General features: G+C 38.7%; 1 protein-coding gene across 2 annotated transcripts; it reads right to left on the minus strand.

The window, feature by feature from the left end:
* Positions 1–2,732: 2,732 nt before the first annotated feature.
* Positions 2,733–21,351, minus strand: LOC110727345 (cell division cycle and apoptosis regulator protein 1-like). 2 transcript variants are annotated; one of them, XM_021906908.1, is made up of 22 exons: positions 21,141–21,351; positions 20,506–20,579; positions 20,181–20,381; positions 18,941–19,225; positions 13,830–13,927; positions 12,921–13,586; positions 12,772–12,817; positions 11,962–12,054; positions 11,800–11,855; positions 11,089–11,206; positions 8,144–8,355; positions 7,982–8,045; positions 6,452–6,625; positions 5,806–5,836; positions 4,619–5,730; positions 4,460–4,534; positions 4,258–4,332; positions 3,813–4,184; positions 3,477–3,686; positions 3,352–3,393; positions 3,204–3,266; positions 2,733–3,109 (listed from the first exon to the last, which is right to left on the minus strand). In XM_021906908.1, exons 2-22 carry the CDS (start codon positions 20,575–20,577, stop codon positions 3,011–3,013), a joined length of 4,164 nt encoding a protein of 1,387 aa, XP_021762600.1. In that variant the 5' UTR covers positions 20,578–20,579; positions 21,141–21,351; the 3' UTR covers positions 2,733–3,010. The 2 variants fall into 2 exon arrangements, with proteins under 2 accessions (XP_021762600.1, XP_021762601.1); XM_021906909.1 differs by having other exon boundaries at positions 4,619–5,727; positions 21,141–21,350.
* Between the last annotated feature and the right edge of the window lie 604 nt (positions 21,352–21,955).

The raw sequence follows: 21,955 nt of genomic DNA on the forward strand, positions 1-21,955 counted from the left end.
TATTTATGGCTTTGTAGACATTTTGGCACATATGTCGAAACCTTAGCCGATTTTTTTTTTTCAACTTGAAAACAACACGGAAATTGAGGCGTTTCTTGGCAAACAAAATGTGATATTTCTAGTAACTTTTTGTGAATTTAGACTTCAAATTGGATTCTTTAAAGACCATAATGATCCCTAAAACCTTAATCGCGCAGTTTTTTCGTCTTGAAAATAATGGAACGAAAATTGAAGCTTTTCTTGACACGCAAAACAGGACAGTTCTAGTTTTTTTTTTTTTTTTGGTCAATTTAGACTTCAAATTGAATCTTTAATGGACAAAATGAACCCTGAAACCTTAACTTGACAATTTTAACGCCTAAAAATAATGGATATGAAAATCTAAGTGTTTCTTCACAATCGTAATTGCTTTCTATATCTTTCTATTCGAATTAAATTTAGGCCATGATTTTTCACCAAAACAATACGAAGGCCTTATTCACTTCACCTTATTTTTGATGTACTGAAATTAATTTTACTGATTCGAAATTATTTTTACTGATCTTAAATTATTCTTGCTGAACTGAAATTATTTTACTGAAGTGAAATTATATTAAAGTGAAGTGAACAGAGCTGAAGTACATCTTTTATTTTTTCCTTGCTATCTAAAAAAGACAATCTTTATAAACAGGAGATTTCCAAAAATTCTTGTATATGAATAATTAAAGATTCTTCATCATCAGAAATTCATGTGAAAGTTCATTTCTTGTCTTTCCTGTATCATACCCTACTCCCCTTTCACTTCGAAGTGACTGAGAAAATACGACTTATTAGAGAAAGAAAACAACTCAGAACTAAAATTATTGGTTGTATTATTGAATGTATTATTGTTTAGCTTGTAGACTAGATTATCAAGTCTTTTTCTTCACAATGTCCTTTTGTTCAATAAATATTATTGCTTGTAGAATAGATTATCAAGTATGGAGCGTTTTACTCGGATTTAATTTTCAAGGACCTCTCATTTATAAATGAATTCATGATTCTAATTAGATTAAGGGTCTATCCTATTGTGCCAAGTATGGGACTAGCCATATAGGTATACTCCGGAATGATAGCTAATATTTTAATTATTGATAAGTATAGTATGTGAGAATGTGAGATAATCTAGTTATATTCGTCTTGAAATCTTAATATACATTATATTAAATTAGTCAAAAAATTAATTCAATAATGAGAGACGGCGTAAGATGAGAGGGTGAGCTGGTGTATTAATTAACTACAATTGAGCTAACTTTCCACAGTTCCACACTCGCCCACTTTCCATAAATAAAAGTCCTTAGGATTCCTTCACGAAAATGACTTGTATGTTATTATTGGACGTTGCCAAGAAAAATATGACTTCTCTGAATTTAATGCTCCCTTGTTGAAATATTGCTACCAAAATTAGAGGATATATCTGTATTTCCACAGTTAGATGAGAATAAAAGTGTGACCCATACTAACAAAACAAAATTAAACCCAAAAAAGTTTTGAGAAAAGAAAGAAAATAGACATAAGTTTCTAACACAGCTTTATCTACTGGTATTGTGGATTACTGTCAAATGCATCACCAACCAGCTAAACTCCCGTGCCACGCACGAATTTTACAAAAATTTGTAATGAATTGTTTATTCAACCATACGGAGTAATAATTTACCAAAAGAAAAATATATTTTAAATAAAAAAAAAACCTTAGAATTTGAAATTATATTTTAGTTAAATATTTATGGTACATATATTATGGATAAATGGAAAGAAAATATTATTATAATATTTTAAATATTCTTTCCCATTTGATCAAGTAAACAAAAATAAAATAAAATAAAAGAAAAATAAAAAAATAAAAATAAAAGGATTTGTAGGAAAAATAACAGAACCAAGAAATAACACGTATCATTTCCGGTGTTATTGATTACAGTGATAAGCTGACTTAATTTGTTTTCTTTCACTTGCAACAGAGTATTGTGACATGCATTTTGAATGATATTTTATACTTGCTATGTTTCAAAAAAATTGTAGTATTTAAACTAGGCACATATGCTAATATAAAACTTTAACTAATAATATCTTTAATTATCAATAAATATAAGAAAATATAGATGATTACAGAAGAAAAAGAATGTTGTAGAGTTGGAAGAAAGGACTAGACATAGAGACCATATTGTCATAGAGGAGCGAGAAAATGTCTACAAATATTACGAAGCGAATGTAAAAGTATCCCAAAAGAGATCATATATCACCTTGATACGTTAGTAGCTTTTTTTTTTCTCCAACGAAGTTTTTCTCTTTATAAAGTAACCCTTTATAAGTATATTTAGTAATTGGTGACCATATTGCCCTTCAAAAATTTTACTTTATAAAAGAGCCTATTCTGTACATCCGGGGTACAGTACACCCGGGTGTATATAACAAATTCTACTTCCTAATGGACAAAGATAATCAATAAAAGTTAAGTCGCCCCAAAACTAGTAAGTTAACCCATAATATAAAGGAATTGCGCAGAAAATTTATTGTACATTCAGAGCACAAAAAAAGTTTGCTCCAAACAAAAATGTGCAATTCCTTGAAAATACAGGCTATACAGCTACATGGACAAAGCATCTTCCTAGGCAATATTCTAAAATTCAACCAAACAAGCACTTAAGTTGCTACAAAACACTTTATTGACATAGGTTAGAATGACGATTAAGAATGTAAGTTTTATCTAGGGGATGTTACGGTGTTACCTGATTCAAATTTCTGCAACTATTCAATCCAATATCAAAATTGATAAAATCGAAATCTGACCAACACAACTCCACAAATTCTATAACCAAAAATTTTCATAATTTACCGCCTGTGCCAACAAATTTTGAAACTACTACCCATATACCTGCTTCTATCTGAAAATAATTACCATTCAGAACTATCGTCACCTCATTTGAAACGATATAAGGTTAAAGAGTATATAGGCATTATCGTACAGCTTCATCAATCAAATTCCAAACAGCAATTACTTGTCCATGTCAACAGACATTCTCACCAACTTCTCGTACAGTATACGGTCATCCCGTCCTGTGTTGCTTTCCAATAAAGCACTTTGCACAAGTTCCTACAAGATAAGACAATCAGCAGACATGATCCTCAATTACAAATTACAGAGTAACATCGGGAGACGAAACAAAATAATGTCTGCATATTCTAACCTTCACATCCCGGTGGGAGAAAAATTTTCCAAGATTGTGGATTAGCAGCCTCAGATCTTCCACCTGAAAACAGGAACACATTTCCAAGTCAATGATTAAGTTAACCTTACACAGGTATGGTAGACGGACAATAAGTTTACATGCTTACCCTGAGGTAGCCAACTCTATTTCGATCAAAGAACCTAAACGCCTGATAATATGAACCACTACTATCAGCAAAAATGATGTGAACTATTCAAAAGAGAACTCAAATCTAAATTGTTGTAAAGTTACCTGTAATAGTTCTTTGTCCACTGGTGCTTTCTCAGCTGAAGCTTTCATTGAAATCTCAGCTCTCGCTTCCTTTGGTTTACTGGCCTCTGCATCACCGCCAGCTTTTTTCTCACCAAATGAGGCATTATCTTCTGCAACTTGCCTTTTTGCATCTTGTTCATCATCCTGTTTCTGATCCTGCTCAGCATCAATACTTCCCGACTCAATATTCTACATCAGAAAACACATGAGAAGTCAATGGCGAAAGCAAGTGAGCAAATAATTTTACAAAGCTCCTAAACTGAATTTCAGATTAAATTCTAAAACATTATATGTAAAAGTATAATAAACATTTACCTCCTTGGGGGAGTCTTTCTGAAGGCTTGCATCATGCATATCTTCATCATCTTCATCATCTTCCTCAGGATCTTCCTCTGGATCCTCCTCTTCTATCATTTCTTCATCATCTTCTACTATATCCTTTGCAGCATCATCAGTTTTTTCTAATTCATCACCCTTTACAACCTTGTCATCCTCCTCAGGCATCAGCTTCTCATCACTAGAAATAGTTTCGTCTTTCTGCTGGGGTTTACTGGACTTCTCTTCAGTAGGAATATCTTCAGTTTTCAAACGCTTTGTTGATGCCTTCTCCTTTCTCTTTCTCTCATCATTTTGCTCCCTCTCTCTTTTCCGTCTATTTCTTTTGGTGACAAATTTAACACGCAATTTCTGTAAAAGTAGCCATGTAAGCATAATGTACTAACTAGAAAGACAAAATCCAGTAGAAACTAAACATCCATACCTGTAGAAATGTTAATACACGACAACTCATCTGATATTGAAGCATTTCATAGAAAGACTCCGCGAATACTGAGAGCTGTGAGCATGAAAAAACCATCATAAAAAAACTAGTAGATTAGGCTGATACAACATACACAAGTTGAAGACAGCACAGGCAAAGCTTGTTTGAAGAAGGGGGGCAGGGTCAGGAGAATTAAACAGACCTCAAATGTCTCTTCTTCAACGTCATTGTCAGAATAATCCAGCAATGAGTCCAAAGAAAGTGACAATGATCGCAGCTGCAGTAATTTTCCATAATCAGGCAATGGCATATTAGATACGCAATATTAATATAATACAGAAATGAAAAAACAAACACGAACTTTGGTCTCCTTGCCACTTTTTGTTTGCAAAATGAGCCCAGGATGCTGAGGAGGTTCATCTGATTTTTTTCGATCCAAATCTTTGCTTGATTTGCTTCTTAATTCATCTTTTTTATCCTTTTCCTTCCTCTCCTTCCCATCCACTACCTTTGCCTTAACCTTTGATGTTTCCTTGCAGTCAGCTTGAATATCTTTCACAGGATCATTTTTAGTATCAGAAACTTTCTTCTCATCAAGAATATCTTCTTCCTTTACTTTGACCTGGTCAGCAATCTTCCCAACTTTACTAGATGACACCGCATCATCATGCTTTTGAGAGCTCTCTACTCCAGGTTGTGTTGTAGAAGCAAATTTTACCAAGTTTCCACCCTCACTTGTCTTGTCTCCATCTACCTTAGCATCACCTACATTATCACTTTTTCCAGCATCCTGGCTAGTCACAGTCTTGGCTTCTACACCAGTGGCCTTCTTTTTTGGCACTCTCTTGATGATTTTCCTTTTCACTACTCTTTTTACAGGACCATCCCGCACCACAGTGATACCAGTTGCATCTGTCTTCTCCTCTGATTTATTTACAGAAGAAACTGATTTCATTTCACTTTTTAAACCAGATTCTTTGTCCACTTCTTTCACGACAGCATCAGCTTCTGATAGCTTCTTTGCTACTTTCTTTCTTGTAAAAGTTTTAACACCAGTGGCATTTGCAGGCGATGTGTCCTGCTGACCAGTTTCTGAGTTTATACCCATAGGTTCAACAAGCTTATCCTCCAACTTACTATTATCATTACCTCCATTTTCACCAGTGACTACTTTATCAGTAACCTTCTGCTTGACAATTTTCCTAACAATTTTTTTCTTAGCAGGCTTCACACCCTTCTGAGCACTAGTGTTAGCCCCTGTCCCTTTCTTTTCTACATTGTTAGCTTCTTTAGTCAGTTCATCCACTTTTTTCTTCTCAGCACTTTCGATACTTTTCTCTCCATCTTTATCAGTCATGCTAGCCTTCTTTAAGTCTCCATCTTTTTCTTTATGAGAATTGGATGCCTGTTCTGTGTTCACAACTTCCTTCTTTTTCTCGGCTTTTTTAGAATCCCGTGGAGAGCTGCTTTCTGCTACAAAATGAAAATTAGATTTACTGCATATAATAAGAAAATAACTACTGTGCATCACATTACAAAGTCCAGTACCTTTAGAAGGATCTCTTTTGTCCTTTGGTTTCTGCATCGAATAATGCGAATAGCATCAATAAACAGAAAGCTTTCAGGAATTAATATAATGCAAGTAATACAAGCATAACCTTGACAATCACATGTTTATAGATTTATCTTATAGGTTGCAGAGTTGCAGCGTAATAAGCAACATACAATAATGTCCAGAACGCACCACGATCAATTGGAGAAACCAAAGGGATACTTATGAGAGACCGAGGAGAAAGGGGCAATTCCTTTTATTTTATTATTTTGCTTTCTACAGTAAACTTTTAGGTATACAAGTTACTCCTATCAATTTTATAATGAAAAATCAATAGAGCTAATAAATTAAATACAAGTAAAATAAATATATAACATTAAAAATTGAATATAAAAGTATATTAATAAGATTTTAATAGATAATACCCGAGGCTCCGTGTCCTTTTTTTATATTTACACTTGTTACCTAGGTCCTTGAGTCTTCATATAAAAAAAAAATCCCATGTCTGAATCTTGTATCCATAGCCGAGTCAAGCACTCACCCATAAGTCCAAGCATTATAAAATAAAGTGCTTTCAACAAAATTGGCATACGAAAGATAGAGCATTGAGACAAAATAGATAATTTTGCTCACAAGACAAACCTCTTTTCCTAAAGAGAGTTGCTTCTCACGCTCCGCAACAGCTTTCTTGTGTGCCAACCACTGCTCTCGCCATATATTTATTGAAGGAAGACAGTCTGAAAGATCTGGAACAAAAAGTACAGTAATCTCTCTATGACTAAATAGCCCATCCTTGCCAACTCTGTCATAGTGTATCTGCAGACCAGAGAACCATTGAAGACTTTAGCGAATTAGTGAAAGAGTACCTCTTCTCATTGGTACAATTTACAAAGACCTTACTAGCTAAGCTAAGCTGACATATTGCTGAAGTGCTAACGATGTCAGTTGAAATCCAGCAGAATTAAGGTACTAATACATCCATTACTTTCTGTTTGTTAATAAGCTTCCCAATAAGTCTGTTCCTTTTATTTCTTGACACTTCTACTTTATCTATATTTGACAATAATGTATAACACTTTTACCCCCTTACCCCACACAAAATGATACTCCGTATATCTTTGCCCATATACTGGCTTTTTCCACTAGCAAGTTCCAATCCCACTTTTTCACTCTTGTTTTATTAAATCTTGTGCAAGTAATAAGCATCAAGAACATTAATGAACGGGGGTACAGATATAGTAAAATCAGATGTCAGCAAAAGGCCAAAGGTATTTAAAAATAGTACAAAAGTCATTACTGACAAATGACGTAAGTCACATAATGATGCAGCCTCAATATAGTACAGGTAGGCAAACAGAAGAATGCATAACAAGGATCCTAATCCAGTAAGGTTTGTTTGATTTAATACACTACATACAAATAATATGAAATGAAGGTTTTGTTTGTATAACAAAAGAGTCTTGCAATCAACCTTAAGTCCTTAAGAATGATGTACAAAAACATCTCATGTTTCTATATTCAATTATTCAGTAATTCAGATCATTCTTTTCCCCTCTACTTGTCTGGTAACCAAAGAGGAATAGAGAATGTTCTATAATATAATCCAAATACTATTTACTAGTTAAAGGGCATCCATATCTATTTATCCATACAATTTTTTTATTTTTTTTTTTTTAAATATCATCAGCCTAACTTGAATAATGGTCGAAAATTTAATATTATGATTTCTTCAACATCTATGGATAACAAAACTTCATCTCCTAAATTATTGCTTAATGTAGCCACTGCACCAAAGTAAAAAGGAATATCAAAATTAACAATTAATAAACAAACTAATTAGTAAGCCAGCGCACACATCTATAAATTATTATGAACCATAGTTACAACTGACTACATTAATTAAGGAAATTAGCAAGTTGGGGATTAAAGGGTGACATAACAAATGTGAATCATAGGTTAAATTGACAAAAATGCTTTTTAAGTCATAATGTATTTAAGTCATAATGCATAGTAAAAAGATTATAAATATTCGTATAGAAACCAACTAAACCCAACTATAACCCCAGTTCACACAGTAATGATGCATAGCAATACCAAAGTCAAAAATTCCCCATTTACAATATTCAAAACAATCTACCTAGAAACTGTAGACAAACATTCCACAGGCTTTACCTCAAGGAAACGATTCCAATGCTGACAATTCTGCAGATCAAGATGGCTCAAATCTTTTGCATATCTACAAGAAAGAAAAGGTTATATCCTTCACATTATGTGAACATCACACAATATTCCACCAACAGGTCCAACACATACGGCACACAAAATCTCACAAACCTGTGGATTGTATGAATTAATGATGATTCATCAAGTGATGGATCTCCACCATCAACAGCATCCCAAGGGCCTCCAATTGCCATCAAGGAACGATCTTTTTTCAACACAGCAAACCTAAGTAAATTGCAAATATGTGGTATGCGATCATCTGAAAGCTTTTCAGAGCAGAGGTCTTCTGTAGCACCCCTGCTAAGCCCACTCATCAAAATCATCTGTAACAGAGTTAAACAAATAAAACTCTTAAACTTCATCCTGGTTCTGTATCTTGTCATAAATAGAGCAAAAAAAAAATTATACGCCAAATTGATTAACCTATTCAAAGGTTAACAAGTTAGAACATTCAGTGGTTGCATTGCCTCTTGCTATTTCACCATACAAAACAAAACTTTGTTTAATAGAGAATGTATTTAAAGGCGTTAAGTTACAACTTGTCTCCATTCTCCAGTACTATAAAAGTGAAATTGTAACAATCCGATGCTGTAATCACCACCACCTCACTAAATATATTGTGGCCCACACAGTAACATTTTTAGAATTTCTAACAGGCAGCATTATTTTAGTCCAAGCTGCAACTCCTACCACTCCTGCAACTTTAAGGAACTGATGAGACTCCTCAAAGCCCAAATCAATTTGGGACTAAGGCTTTGTTGTTGATGAGACTCCTCAGAGGCAGCATACAGCCAGAATACAAGACAACATGGAGCAAAAAATGGTTTGGTTTCAAAGTGAAAATTCTATGTATTAAGATAGATTCAGCATTTTGCTCAAAACACACACTACAGAGCCTCATGGTCTAAATAATATCAGCCAAGTAGTACAAAAGCTATAACAAGAGCCAGAAAGATGAGGCTATATTCTCAAAAGTTAAGAAAACTCGGAAACGTTGAAGATAAAAAATATTATAATATAGCTTATTACTCATTAGACATTTGTTAAATATTCAATATCTTTATACTCCCTCCTTTCACAAATAACTACTCATTGTAGACACAATTTTTTGCAAGAGAGAGTAGTGAGTGAAAAATTGGGCCACACGATTTTCTTTCTAGTGCAATAGTATTTATAAAGGAGAGATTTTAAGGAAGAGAGAACACGGGGGAGAGAGAAAGAGAGAGTGGCCAAGTACAAGTTATATTATACTTCACATATCCTACGCCAAAATAAGAATAAAGTAAAGTTATTAGTTGTTTAGGAAATGAACTAAAATGGAAAGTGAGTGGCTCCTTGTGAATAAAGGGTATATTGTGTGTCGGCATGACATATGTTTATGTTATAGGTAACAGATATTTTCTTAAGCAACCAAGGTTTTAATGCCTATAGCCTCTTCAAACTACTAGGTCAATTTCTCAAATAACTTATACAATTGCCCTTACAGCCTCACTTATCTAGTTCAGCTGCTAATCTGATTTCTCCTTTCAATGGATTTTAAAAAGCCTTGACTGTTTAAAAATAAACTAAGAAAAAATGCTCTTCTTGGCTCTACGCCTCTACTCCAAAGCCCTCACACAAAGAACTAAACAAGTCATGAGGATGGCAGGCACAAACATCTAATTAATCATGAAAAGCCTTTTCTTATAGGAAAAATTAACAACAAAGGTTCCAACTATGGGTGGTCTTCTCTAAAAGGTCTCATCTTTTGAATAACTCAGGGTAGACCCAACTATAATGATTTTTTCTCTAAAACAGTCCCGTGAAACTTGTTACCAATTGAACCGGTAATTATTTTTAATTAAAAAAAATATACTCAATTTCTCTCCTTTCACGCCATAACCACCACAAAGTCCACAATTCCTCTCTCCCACATGCACCATAACCACCAATCCACCAACACCATTCTTCTTCTACCTCCCATCCTTTCATACTCTCTAGCACTAAACAAGAGAATGAAAAAGAAGAAGTTAATTCTGATTTTTCATACCCATCTTTCATCATATATCAAAGTATATATATAAAGCAAAACAGAGCACAATATAACCGTCAAACCAACGCAGCACCAACCCAGAAAATAAATCGGGCCCGATCGCGCAAAGTTAATCCCAGAAACTGGGCGTTCGCGCGCCCGATTGCTCGATCGGGCTATTAACAGCATTAAATCAATCAGCCTTATGCGCCCGATCGGGCGGTAAAACAGCGAGATGAAACTTCCATGGCTCGATCGAGCGAGCTTTGCAGTTGCTTCGTTGCATTGTTCTTGCTCTATTTCTTATTAATTAATTTGCAACACCTTATCTTAATCAAACACCATGAAATTGGTTATCAATACTCTAATTTATTCAACAGTAATTGGGTTAGATGGGTGGTGGTTTTGTGGTGCAGGTGGTTGGCGGTTATGTGGCGGGGTGGGTTAGACCAGTGGTTATGTGGTGGTGGGGTGGCAGTGGGTGTTAGTTTTGGTAAGGTATGGGAGGAGAGATAAAGGGGGAAGGAGGAGCAGTGAAGATTTTACAAAAAAATAAAATTAAAGAAAGAAATAGAACCAATGAAACAATGCCACGTGGTCTATTTAACTGGTTTGGCAGGTAAATTCAGGTCACGGACCGTTTAAAGAAAATATGTACAATAGTTGGGACTGCCCTTAGTTATTCAAAAGTTGGAACCTTTTAAAGAAGGTCGTCCATGGTTGGGACCTTTGTTATTAATTTTTCCTTTTTTATATAAGGCATAAATTTGCAAGTGCCTAATAACCCAGCAACATGACATCCTTTGTTTTCCTACATGAGCAGTTGATTATGCCAGACAACTAACACACGAAGTTTTTAAAATTAATTTAAATTTCTCCATAAACTCCATCAGCTATGGAGTGTGGGCCGCTTTCATCCACATCATCCACACTCTGTTTGAGACAAGATTTCAACTTACAGACTTGTAAGGAAAAATCCACATGTATATCCTTTATACTTAGATATTTTATAAGCAGTTAGGGGGAAAGGGGGTAAATGATTCACCTTTGCATTCCACACAGTGCCCCTACGCTCTGGATTAGCAGTATTTGTATCTGAATGCTTTGTAGAAAGCTCTTTCTGAACTGCACCACTCGCATCCTCCACAAAATCATGCTCAAAACTGTTTCCAAAAATTATTTGGGAAACAAAATAGAAAATTTTTACTTACAAAGGATATACAAAACAAAGCAAAACATAAACAAAAAAGGGCAATAACAAAATACCAGATTCATCCACCTAAATAACTATCACCAAAACCTGCTGTATTATATACCTTAGCTATTATAAGTAGACAAATTCCACATAATTGATATATTTAGGTACTACGCTGCACATCTAGCAGTGGAAAATTGAATGGATGACATTCAACATTTGTACTTGACTAAATGCATACAATAACAACAACAAAGCCTTAGTCCCAAAATGATTTGGGGTCGGCAAACATGAATCTTCATAAGGAATCGTATGATATAAAGAAACAGACATAACAAAACATTCATTTAAAATAGTTTGAAAAATAGTTTGGGGTCGGCTAACTTGACTAAATGCATGCATGGCATAAGTTGGCAATACAAACTCTCAGCTATTTGTACTTTTTCTAATAATTACTTGTTATAAGGTATTGTTTCATATTTATAAAATCCTAGAAGTATGCAATAGAAGGGGGGGAGGGAGAGGAGGGAGTGGAGAGAAGATGCTAGATAGTACAGATACCTGACAGGAGTGTGCATCGGAAGTTTCAAATTCACCCTTGGCCAATTGACCACCACCTTGGAACACAGAGTTGGGAACGGGATTCAATCAAATTAAGGAATAAGAATTTCAATAAGCAACCCTGGAATATACAATTTTTTTTTTATTTGCATCATGACAAACCTTTGAGAAATCTGGTGATATATAAAGCCTTGGGTAACGCTTATCTAGTGATAGATAATCCCTCTCCACATCTACCAAAGAAGATGTGTAAACCTGATGACAAAAGATAATTATAAAACAGAGTCAGGCAGAAGCTAATTAGTTGTGCCCAGCCAGCTACGGTGTGAGCCTAGGTAGATGTTACAATACATCCGAGGCATGCCCAATAAAAAGAACACCAGTGGCAGACCATTTCATTCCTCATATATAAGCTAACTTTAAAGATCAAATTGCTACAAATAAAATAATAATCTGAGATATCAACTCCTACAGATAACTCATGCTAATCATGTATGAATACATGTTCTTACAACTCTAGCGGGTATTCCATAACCATCCAAAGGCACTCAAAAACCACAAATACTCAAAAACCAGAATATATTAATGCACACAGACATTGGAAGAGAGTTGTGAAATCTGCAGATGTGGAAAAGAAGAAGAGCAAGCCAGGTGACTAGGTGAGGTGAAGAAGGTGCATGATTTTAGAAGGAAAGAAAATAAAAAGATGAGCATAATCTGTCAGGCTCAAAAGGAAGTATCCAGACTGTAAGATCTCATTCGAGAAAGTACCAAGAAGATGATCAAGAAAAACGTTGGTGAAGGCAAGAGTCAAGAAGATTTGCCAGAAAGTAAGGAAACAGCTCTGTAGAAGGAGTAGAAGGAGCCATGTGATTAGAAACTAAGCAGCATCCAATTTCAGATACCCATAAAGAGAGGCAAGATGATACAATTCTAATACAGAGAGGGTAGGCTCTTTTGATATATCTTTACCTTGCAAGTATATTCCTTCCTTTTTTCTCTAACAGGCGAATGAATCCTTCAGCGTAATAGAACAACAAGTTAGTAAAGAACCTTCAGGATATGCGAGAAACGATATACAGAGAACTACAGCATGATAAATTCAAACTATCATCATCCACCTATGAAGAGCTTCACGGCGAGGAGAGTCCCGTCTTGAGGGTTTTCCGTCCTTCGTCGATGAGGAACCACGGCGATCCTTAGATGATTTTGGTGGAGTTCGATCACGTCTACTTTCAAGAGCTCGTTTGCGCTCACGATCACGATCGCGTTCACGTTCACGCTCCTTTTCTCGAAGCTCTAGAAGGCGCTTTCTTTCACGCTCCTTTTCTCGGTCACGTTCACGTTCCCGTTCTCGATCCCTATCTCTTTCTCGTTCTTTATCACGCAATTGCTCTCTCCGACGCTCATCTTCCCTTACATCAAGTACCCGAGGATATCTTTCATCTTTTAAATCATCCACTCTTGAAAGTCCACCACGTGATGAAAGGCTACCGGGAAAGTCGGAATCGAGAGTAGTTCCATGCAGCCCTTTCCCCATGCCATAGTCCCTACCCGGAGGAAGGCTCACTCCATAACCAGGATTTGATGAAGTTTGAGCATACACAAGATCATCAACATTCCTCTGAGGAGCAGCTCCCAAGATAGAAGGAGCTGGTTGTCCACCATATGGTGAATTCCCAACAGCTGATACACGAGGATCAGCCTCAAGTCTTCCTCCATAAGACACAAGCTCTTGGGCTAGATGACGAAATGTACCACTTCTTACAGCAAGATAATCAGCTTGTCTGCCAGAAAGTGTTGCTATTTAGTGTAAAGAGGAATATAAATAGTGATTGCTAATGCTGCATACAAGCAGCACAATATCATAATCATGGAGGTGGTTTGACAACCAGAGCAATATTTATTGATAATTAGAAAATACTATTCATGCAGAAAATCTCAGAGCAACAGCTTATAGGATGCTATCCACAAAACAAAACTTCAAGGAGTCTGCATACTCAGTAAAGTTAGACATCAATCAAAAGTACCTGGAAGCCTCATGAGAAGCAGATTGCAGTGACTGAGATTTCAACATATGCTCTTGTCGAAGAATTGAAGCCTGATCCAGACGATCATACATCTCAGACTGTTGAAGAAACAAAATTGATTAAAAACTGGTTGCAAGACATGAACCAGAAACGTTGAACAACAGGGACCACAACAGGCCCCTTAATCAAGCAAATTCTATAGTCTAGAGAGAACAATATATACTGTAGGCCTGTCAAAGTAGATAGCAATCTCCAACAGGGGTACTAAAGAGAGGTAATCTGAGGAAATAACATAGTAACAGCTGGTCTATATCATTAGTCATTACAGACATGAAGCTGAAATGAGTTGTGACAACTGACAATATCACTGACAGCCGATATCAATTTTAATACTCCCTCAGTATTATTGTAAGTGTTACACTTTGACCGGCACATAATTTAAGGAAATCAAATTGACTTTAATATGATAAAAGGTAAGTGGGGTAGCTGGGATATAGAATAAGATAGTGAAGTTGATATTTTATTGAAAAGTAAAGGATGTGAGGAGAAAAAAATAATAGTAAAAAAAAAAAGTAGTAGTAAGTTTGAGTGGGAACCGTGGGAAGAGATATAAAAATAAAATGTACTCCCTCCGTTTCATATTAATCACAACACTCCTTTTTCATTCGTTTCATATTAATTGCAACACTTCTATATTTGGAAAGGACCCACCATTATTTTATAATTTCTCTCTACCACTAACCCCACTTTCACAATTATTTTATTACTTCTCTTTCTTACCAACCCCACTTACACTACTTTTTTTTATTAATTTTCTCTCCTAATAACAATACTTTATATTATAAAAAAATCCTCTTTTAGGCCCCACCCTATAAATTTTCTTAAATTTTGTGAACACCCTAGTGTTGTGATTAATACGAAACGGAGGGAGTAGTTATTTAACGGCCGCATTTGGCAAGTGTAACACTTGAATAAAAAATCGGAGGGAGAACCTCAAAAAAAAAAAAAAAAAAAAAAAAAAAAAAAAAAATCAACAAACCACTAAACACACAACATAAAAAAATTGGCAATAACCATCTTCAGACTCTGCAATGAACTTAACATAGAAGTAAGAAGGTAGAATCAGATCACTTTTGGTTCAACAGGCACTTAAATTGACATTTATCTCCCTAACGACTGCAATAGCACTCAAGTTACCAGCTCTTAAATCAACTCAATGGTATTAATGAATAAGGAGAGAGATCAATACAAATAACATGCTTGGCTTGTGCGTGAAAAAAAATAGTTACAATTACAGACTACTTAATATATGTAGGGAAAAATTGTCAAAAATAATACAAACTTTGAGCCGTCCGCCAAAAACAAGTCAATCTTTTGATTATTTATGAATAATACAAACTTTTTGGGGCATCCGTTTTAAACAAGTTATGACCTATTGTTGACTTGATTAATAAGTATACGGGACACGTGTCAATGTTTGATTGGGTTAAAAATTTTAATTTGATTTTTTATTTAATATTTTAATTTTTAATAGGTAATAATATTAACTATTATTATTTTTTTTGTAAAAAAAAATAAATAAATAACCCCCCTCCCCCACCAGCCACCCCTTCCCCTCCCTGCGAAGGCTGCTGGCACCTCTTCCCGGTCGTCTGGCCCTCCGGCGACCACCTGCCGGCACCGCAACCTCCTCCTCACGCCGGAAAAGCTAACCCCAGCATCCCACCTCCTCCTATTACCCACCCGACTCCCACAACCCCATGAAAATCGCAATATACTCCCTCTCCCACCACCAAACCCCAATAAATCGCCCTCTCCTCACCCTTGAAAACCTCGCGGCTAGGGTTTTCGAGGGTGGAGGGAAGGGTGGTTGGGGTTTCAGAGGTGAGGGAGGGAGTTTTTAGGGAGTTTCGTGGGGAGGGAGGGGTTTTGGAAAAGTTGTTTCGGGGGGAAGGGGAGGAGCGACGGCCGGCAACAGGAGTGGGGGGAAGGGCGTCGGTCCGGCAAGGGAAGGGATGGGCGCCGCCGGGATTGGGGTTGGGAGGGAGTTCGGTGGTTTTGTGGGGAAGAGGGAGTTCGGTGGTTTGCAGGGGATGAGGGAGTTCGGTGGTTTGCAGGGGATGAGGGAGTTCGGTGGTTTGCAGGGGATGAGGGAGTTCGGTGGTTTGCAGGGGATGAGGGAGTTCGGTGGTTTGCAGGGGATGAGGGAGTTCGGTGGTTTGCAGGGGATGAGGGAGTTCGGTGGTTTGCAGGGGATGAGGGAGTTCGGTGGTTTGCAGGGGATGAGGGAGTTCGGTGGTTTGCAGGGGATGAGGGAGTTCGGTGGTTTGCAGGGGATGAGGGAGTTCGGTGGTTTGCAGGGGATGAGGGAGTTCGGTGGTTTGCAGGGGATGAGGGAGTTCGGTGGTTTGCAGGGGATGAGGGAGTTCGGTGGTTTGCAGGGGATGAGGGAGTTCGGTGGTTTGCAGGGGATGAGGGAGTTCGGTGGTTTGCAGGGGATGAGGGAGTTCGGTGGTTTGCAGGGGATGAGGGAGTTCGGTGGTTTGCAGGGGATGAGGGAGTTCGGTGGTTTGCAGGGGATGAGGGAGTTCGGTGGTTTGCAGGGGATGAGGGAGTTCGGTGGTTTGCAGGGGATGAGGGAGTTCGGTGGTTTGCAGGGGATGAGGGAGTTCGGTGGTTTGCAGGGGATGAGGGAGTTCGGTGGTTTGCAGGGGATGAGGGAGTTCGGTGGTTTGCAGGGGATGAGGGAGTTCGGTGGTTTGCAGGGGATGAGGGAGTTCGGTGGTTTGCAGGGGATGAGGGAGTTCGGTGGTTTGCAGGGGATGAGGGAGTTCGGTGGTTTGCAGGGGATGAGGGAGTTCGGTGGTTTGCAGGGGATGAGGGAGTTCGGTGGTTTGCAGGGGATGAGGGAGTTCGGTGGTTTGCAGGGGATGAGGGAGTTCGGTGGTTTGCAGGGGATGAGGGAGTTCGGTGGTTTGCAGGGGATGAGGGAGTTCGGTGGTTTGCAGGGGATGAGGGAGTTCGGTGGTTTGCAGGGGATGAGGGAGTTCGGTGGTTTGCAGGGGATGAGGGAGTTCGGTGGTTTGCAGGGGATGAGGGAGTTCGGTGGTTTGCAGGGGATGAGGGAGTTCGGTGGTTTGCAGGGGATGAGGGAGTTCGGTGGTTTGCAGGGGATGAGGGAGTTCGGTGGTTTGCAGGGGATGAGGGAGTTCGGTGGTTTGCAGGGGATGAGGGAGTTCGGTGGTTTGCAGGGGATGAGGGAGTTCGGTGGTTTGCAGGGGATGAGGGAGTTCGGTGGTTTGCAGGGGATGAGGGAGTTCGGTGGTTTGCAGGGGATGAGGGAGTTCGGTGGTTTGCAGGGGATGAGGGAGTTCGGTGGTTTGCAGGGGATGAGGGAGTTCGGTGGTTTGCAGGGGATGAGGGAGTTCGGTGGTTTGCAGGGGATGAGGGAGTTCGGTGGTTTGCAGGGGATGAGGGAGTTCGGTGGTTTGCAGGGGATGAGGGAGTTCGGTGGTTTGCAGGGGATGAGGGAGTTCGGTGGTTTGCAGGGGATGAGGGAGTTCGGTGGTTTGCAGGGGATGAGGGAGTTCGGTGGTTTGCAGGGGATGAGGGAGTTCGGTGGTTTGCAGGGGATGAGGGAGTTCGGTGGTTTGCAGGGGATGAGGGAGTTCGGTGGTTTGCAGGGGATGAGGGAGTTCGGTGGTTTGCAGGGGATGAGGGAGTTCGGTGGTTTGCAGGGGATGAGGGAGTTCGGTGGTTTGCAGGGGATGAGGGAGTTCGGTGGTTTGCAGGGGATGAGGGAGTTCGGTGGTTTGCAGGGGATGAGGGAGTTCGGTGGTTTGCAGGGGATGAGGGAGTTCGGTGGTTTGCAGGGGATGAGGGAGTTCGGTGGTTTGCAGGGGATGAGGGAGTTCGGTGGTTTGCAGGGGATGAGGGAGTTCGGTGGTTTGCAGGGGATGAGGGAGTTCGGTGGTTTGCAGGGGATGAGGGAGTTCGGTGGTTTGCAGGGGATGAGGGAGTTCGGTGGTTTGCAGGGGATGAGGGAGTTCGGTGGTTGGGGGGGGGGGTGGGCAGGGGATGAGGGAGTTCGGTGGTTTGCAGGGGATGAGGGAGTTCGGTGGTTTGCAGGGGATGAGGGAGTTCGGTGGTTTGCAGGGGATGAGGGAGTTCGGTGGTTTGCAGGGATGAGGGAGTTCGGTGGTTTGCAGGGATGAGGGAGTTCGGTGGTTTGCAGGGATGAGGGAGTTCGGTGGTTTGCAGGGATGAGGGAGTTCGGTGGTTTGCAGGGATGAGGGAGTTCGGTGGTTTGCAGGGATGAGAAAAGGGAAGGGGTGACGTGCAGTTTGGGGGAGGGGAGGCCAGCGCCGACACTGGGAGTGGAATTTGGCGCAGCCGGCACCCGGGAGGGAGCTGACGCTGGTGGTGGCTGGTGGAGTGGCGGGGGAGATGGTTTTTTTTTAATATTTTATTTTTGACGAAAATTTTTAAAAATATTTTAATAGTTTTTTTTAAAGAGAAATATTTTAATTGTTAATTAATAATCATTAAAGTTGTTATTAAGAGTTAATTACATTATTAAACGAAGTTATTAAAAAAAAAAAAAAATTAACCGGTCATTGGTTGCAGGTTAAATAACTTGTTTAAAGCGGACACCCCCTAAAGTTTATATTATTTAGAAATAATCAAAAGTTTGACTTGTTTTTAGCGGACCGATCAAAGTTTGTATTATTTTTGATAATTTTTCCTATATGTAATGCCAATTAAGTGAACCTCAACAAATTTGCTTAAATAGATCTTTAAGTATGCTAAAAAATCCACCAACAGAGGACACAGTAAACAAATACTGTAAAATTATACCAATTTTTTCAAAAAAAAAAAAAAGGTTTAAATGGTATTATAAGCAAGCAAAAGCTCAAATGAAAAAAAAAAAAAAAAAAAAAAAAAAAGGTAAGAATCACAAAAATAAACCAGCATACAGAACAACAAAACCAACCCCCCCACCCCCCTCTCTATCCAATATCCACCTCCAAATCAAAAGGAAAAAATAAAGAAGATAACAAAAAGAGCAAGCATATAAAATTCAAAGAAAGAGGGGGGCAAAAAAAAAATACCTTATGAGCATAGCCAACAGAATCAGCATACCTTCCACCAGCCTCAACTGGCAGATCTCTTCCCACATAAACCCCCTGCCTTTCAGCAAATTGCCTTCTCTCAAGTGATACATAATCAGCCATCTTATCAGGAATTAAGAGCTCAGATTTGTGGCCATACCCATGGCTAGCAGCAGCCACATAGTCCTTAGCGGTATACTTTGGGGAATCTGCTCTCCCTGAACCATAACCAGTACGTACTTCCATAGTAGATGGCCCAGATCCCTTAACACTTACAGAATTGCCCTTCAAAAAAAAAAAAAAAAAAAAAAAAAGACTTGTCATAATTAAAGAACAAAAACTACTAACTAAACATGGGTAAGCAATTTTAAAACTAGACAAGCAACTGCAATGTCGATTAATGATTGATAAGGTTTAAAATACGAGGCTTAATAGCAATCATAATTCAGAGGAAAACAATTGAGTTGCATTACTCAAATGAAGTAATGCTGCAATAAATTCGCAAATGCCCAAAAAAAAAAAAAAAAAAAAAAAGATTACGTTGTGATTAAAGGAGAATGAAAAAGTAGTTCACAGAGAGTAAAAACTGATAACCCCATTTTCCAAAGCTGGTTGTTCAGAAATCTCATCAGATAATAGAACAAGGAAAGAAACAAATAAAAATAACCCTCAGTCCCCCCCACCCCCCAAGCACACCAACTTATATATTCTTTCCCTCCATGAAATCATCAACCACCATATCATTTCTGCCGTCATTTTCAACTAGTTGGGTGAGCTATACCAGGTTTTTAGATAAAATCATTAAAAGTCGTAAAAATAACTGAAATGGACAAGAAATTTAAAGAGGAAAGGAAGACAAGAATATTGATGGTGAGGAAGAACCAGCCACACAGAAGGGTCTAGAATGAGAGGAAGTAGAGAAAGAGATAGCATGGGTACAACGGAAGGGCGAAAAGCCAAAGATCAAAAGACAGAGGAATGGTAAAATGGCTGTGAGGGAAATTGATGAAAAAATATCGCTCAGCAATAAGCTTCTTGTAATGCTTCCCATTTATAAAGTAATCAAATTAAAGCCCCACAGCATGTTTTGAGATCGAGGGCCTACAAACCCTGAACTCTAGGTCCTGGTGATTTGGGTGTGGTTTGTTTGCCCATGACTCGACACGTTATCCTGGATGAAACGAATATCATTCCACCTCATCAATTATTTCAATATCTTTAAGACCAGCTTTTCACTGACCTGCTGACCAGCACTCAGTGAAGATTGGCCATATAAAGAACCATATTGTCCTCCATACTGTGCTGCTGCAGGATGAGCTCTAAATCCACCAAGTTCTGATTCATGAGGACCACCCAAAATTGAAGGATGCCGAGACCCCATGGTCAACTGAGAACTACTAGCCGGTCCGCCAGCAGAACTTCCAGGATATGCAGATGAAGGCTGCACAAAAAACGAAAGGCAGATATGAGCTTCAGATTCAAAACCCCATTAAAAGGATATATAATGCCTTAAATATGGATAAGCAAAAAGAGAAATATCAGAGTGTAAGCTCAATAATATTTACATTTTGCCCATATGATGATTGCGCAGAATAGGACTGCTGCCCATATGAATCACTTCCTCTGGAAGAATACATCCCTGCAAAATTAATGACAAATAAATCAGGTCCATGTATATATACATACGAGATAAACAATGCGCGTCTAGCCAATAAGGTCGGCATTAAATGGTGACTTGAATATTACAATTCCAGGCACATCCCTGAGCCAGGGCTAAAGGGGCGGCTGCCAAGGAAGGTGTAGCAGCCGCCCTGAGCCGGGGCAAGAGGGGTGGCCGCCCTGAGCCCAGGGAGAAAAGTTCCATTTTTATACTTCCATCCTAACATTGAAGGGTTATAAACAAAACCCTGCAACAAATTAGCAACCAAATTTGATTCAATTATCAAATCAGGCTCCAAAAATCACATAAAATTCTTCTCGCTTTAGATTATCAATTTATAGAGCACATAACAAAATTCTAACAACAAAATCAATGGTTATAATCTTTCGTAACATCAATAATCATAACCAATAGGTCAATAATCTATGTAAGAAGAACCCTAAAACGACTACTGAAAATTACATTAGCGATAGTGTGAAAATAAACCCTAGATTGTGAAATTGATATTCGATTATTAAAGGAAAATAAAATACATGTTACCTCAAAAGGAGCTGCAATTGAGGAGTGATAACCTCAGAAGCCGTTTCAATGGAGAAATCAGAGTTCGCTTCAATGGAGGAGAGGAAGAGAGGGGATTCACAGCATAAGTTAAAGCTTCAAAGGAGAAAAATGGTGGGTTGGGGTTGGTCTATGTTATGTGGTGTTAGGTTTTTTTTATAACGCAAAATAGGAAATATATATAGACAGTCCTACGAGGACTTAATTAAACAACCACAGCAAGTTTTAAGTTTGAGCAAAAGAGGTTATGGTAGAAGCAAAATACACATCCCACACGGCTAATAAAACAATCACAACCACTAGAACTTGTTTTGGGGTTTTTTGATGCACAAACTATTGGGCGCAGCAGTTCGCACCCAATGTTTTGTGCGGCATGCATACTCATTCCTCCTTTCTCCATTTTCTTCTCTCTAAAAATCAGAAAAGTTGCCGACCTTTTCTCTTTCCTCTTTCTTCTTTCTTCCACCTGAAATCTCCATGTTCATTTCTTCCACTTGAAAAAATTTCTCCGGTTATCGTATTCTAGGGTTTCAATTTCAGATGAGAACCAACAGATTTGCGATTTGGTGGTGCGATTTGCGATTGAATCTAAGGCTGTTATTGCAGGTCGCAATTGCAGGGGTGGAATTCGCAATTGCCGGTCGCAGGGGTAAAGTTCGCAAATGCAGGTTGGAGTTTGTAATCGCAAGGATAGAGTTCGTAGTTGCAGGTCGCATGGGAGGTGCAATTGCAGGTCGCAACTGTTGTGGACGGTGGTTGTGACGAATGAGTGCGAGAAGGAAGGGAAGAAGTGGGTT

Source organism: Chenopodium quinoa, unplaced genomic scaffold (assembly GCF_001683475.1).
Source record: "Chenopodium quinoa cultivar QQ74 unplaced genomic scaffold, ASM168347v1, whole genome shotgun sequence".
Taxonomy (NCBI): domain Eukaryota; kingdom Viridiplantae; phylum Streptophyta; class Magnoliopsida; order Caryophyllales; family Amaranthaceae; genus Chenopodium; species Chenopodium quinoa.

Excerpts from the sequence above, each read along its gene's own strand:
- LOC110727345 (XM_021906908.1), bottom strand. The coding sequence starts at position 20,577 with ATGTATTCTTCCAGAGGAAGTGATTCATATGGGCAGCAGTCCTATTCT. Across the intron at positions 11,207-11,799 it reads CCGATGCACACTCCTGTCAG|TTTTGAGCATGATTTTGTGG; the intron begins GTATCTGTACTA and ends TTTTGGAAACAG. Across the intron at positions 4,185-4,257 it reads GTGTATTAACATTTCTACAG|AAATTGCGTGTTAAATTTGT; the intron begins GTATGGATGTTT and ends CTACTTTTACAG.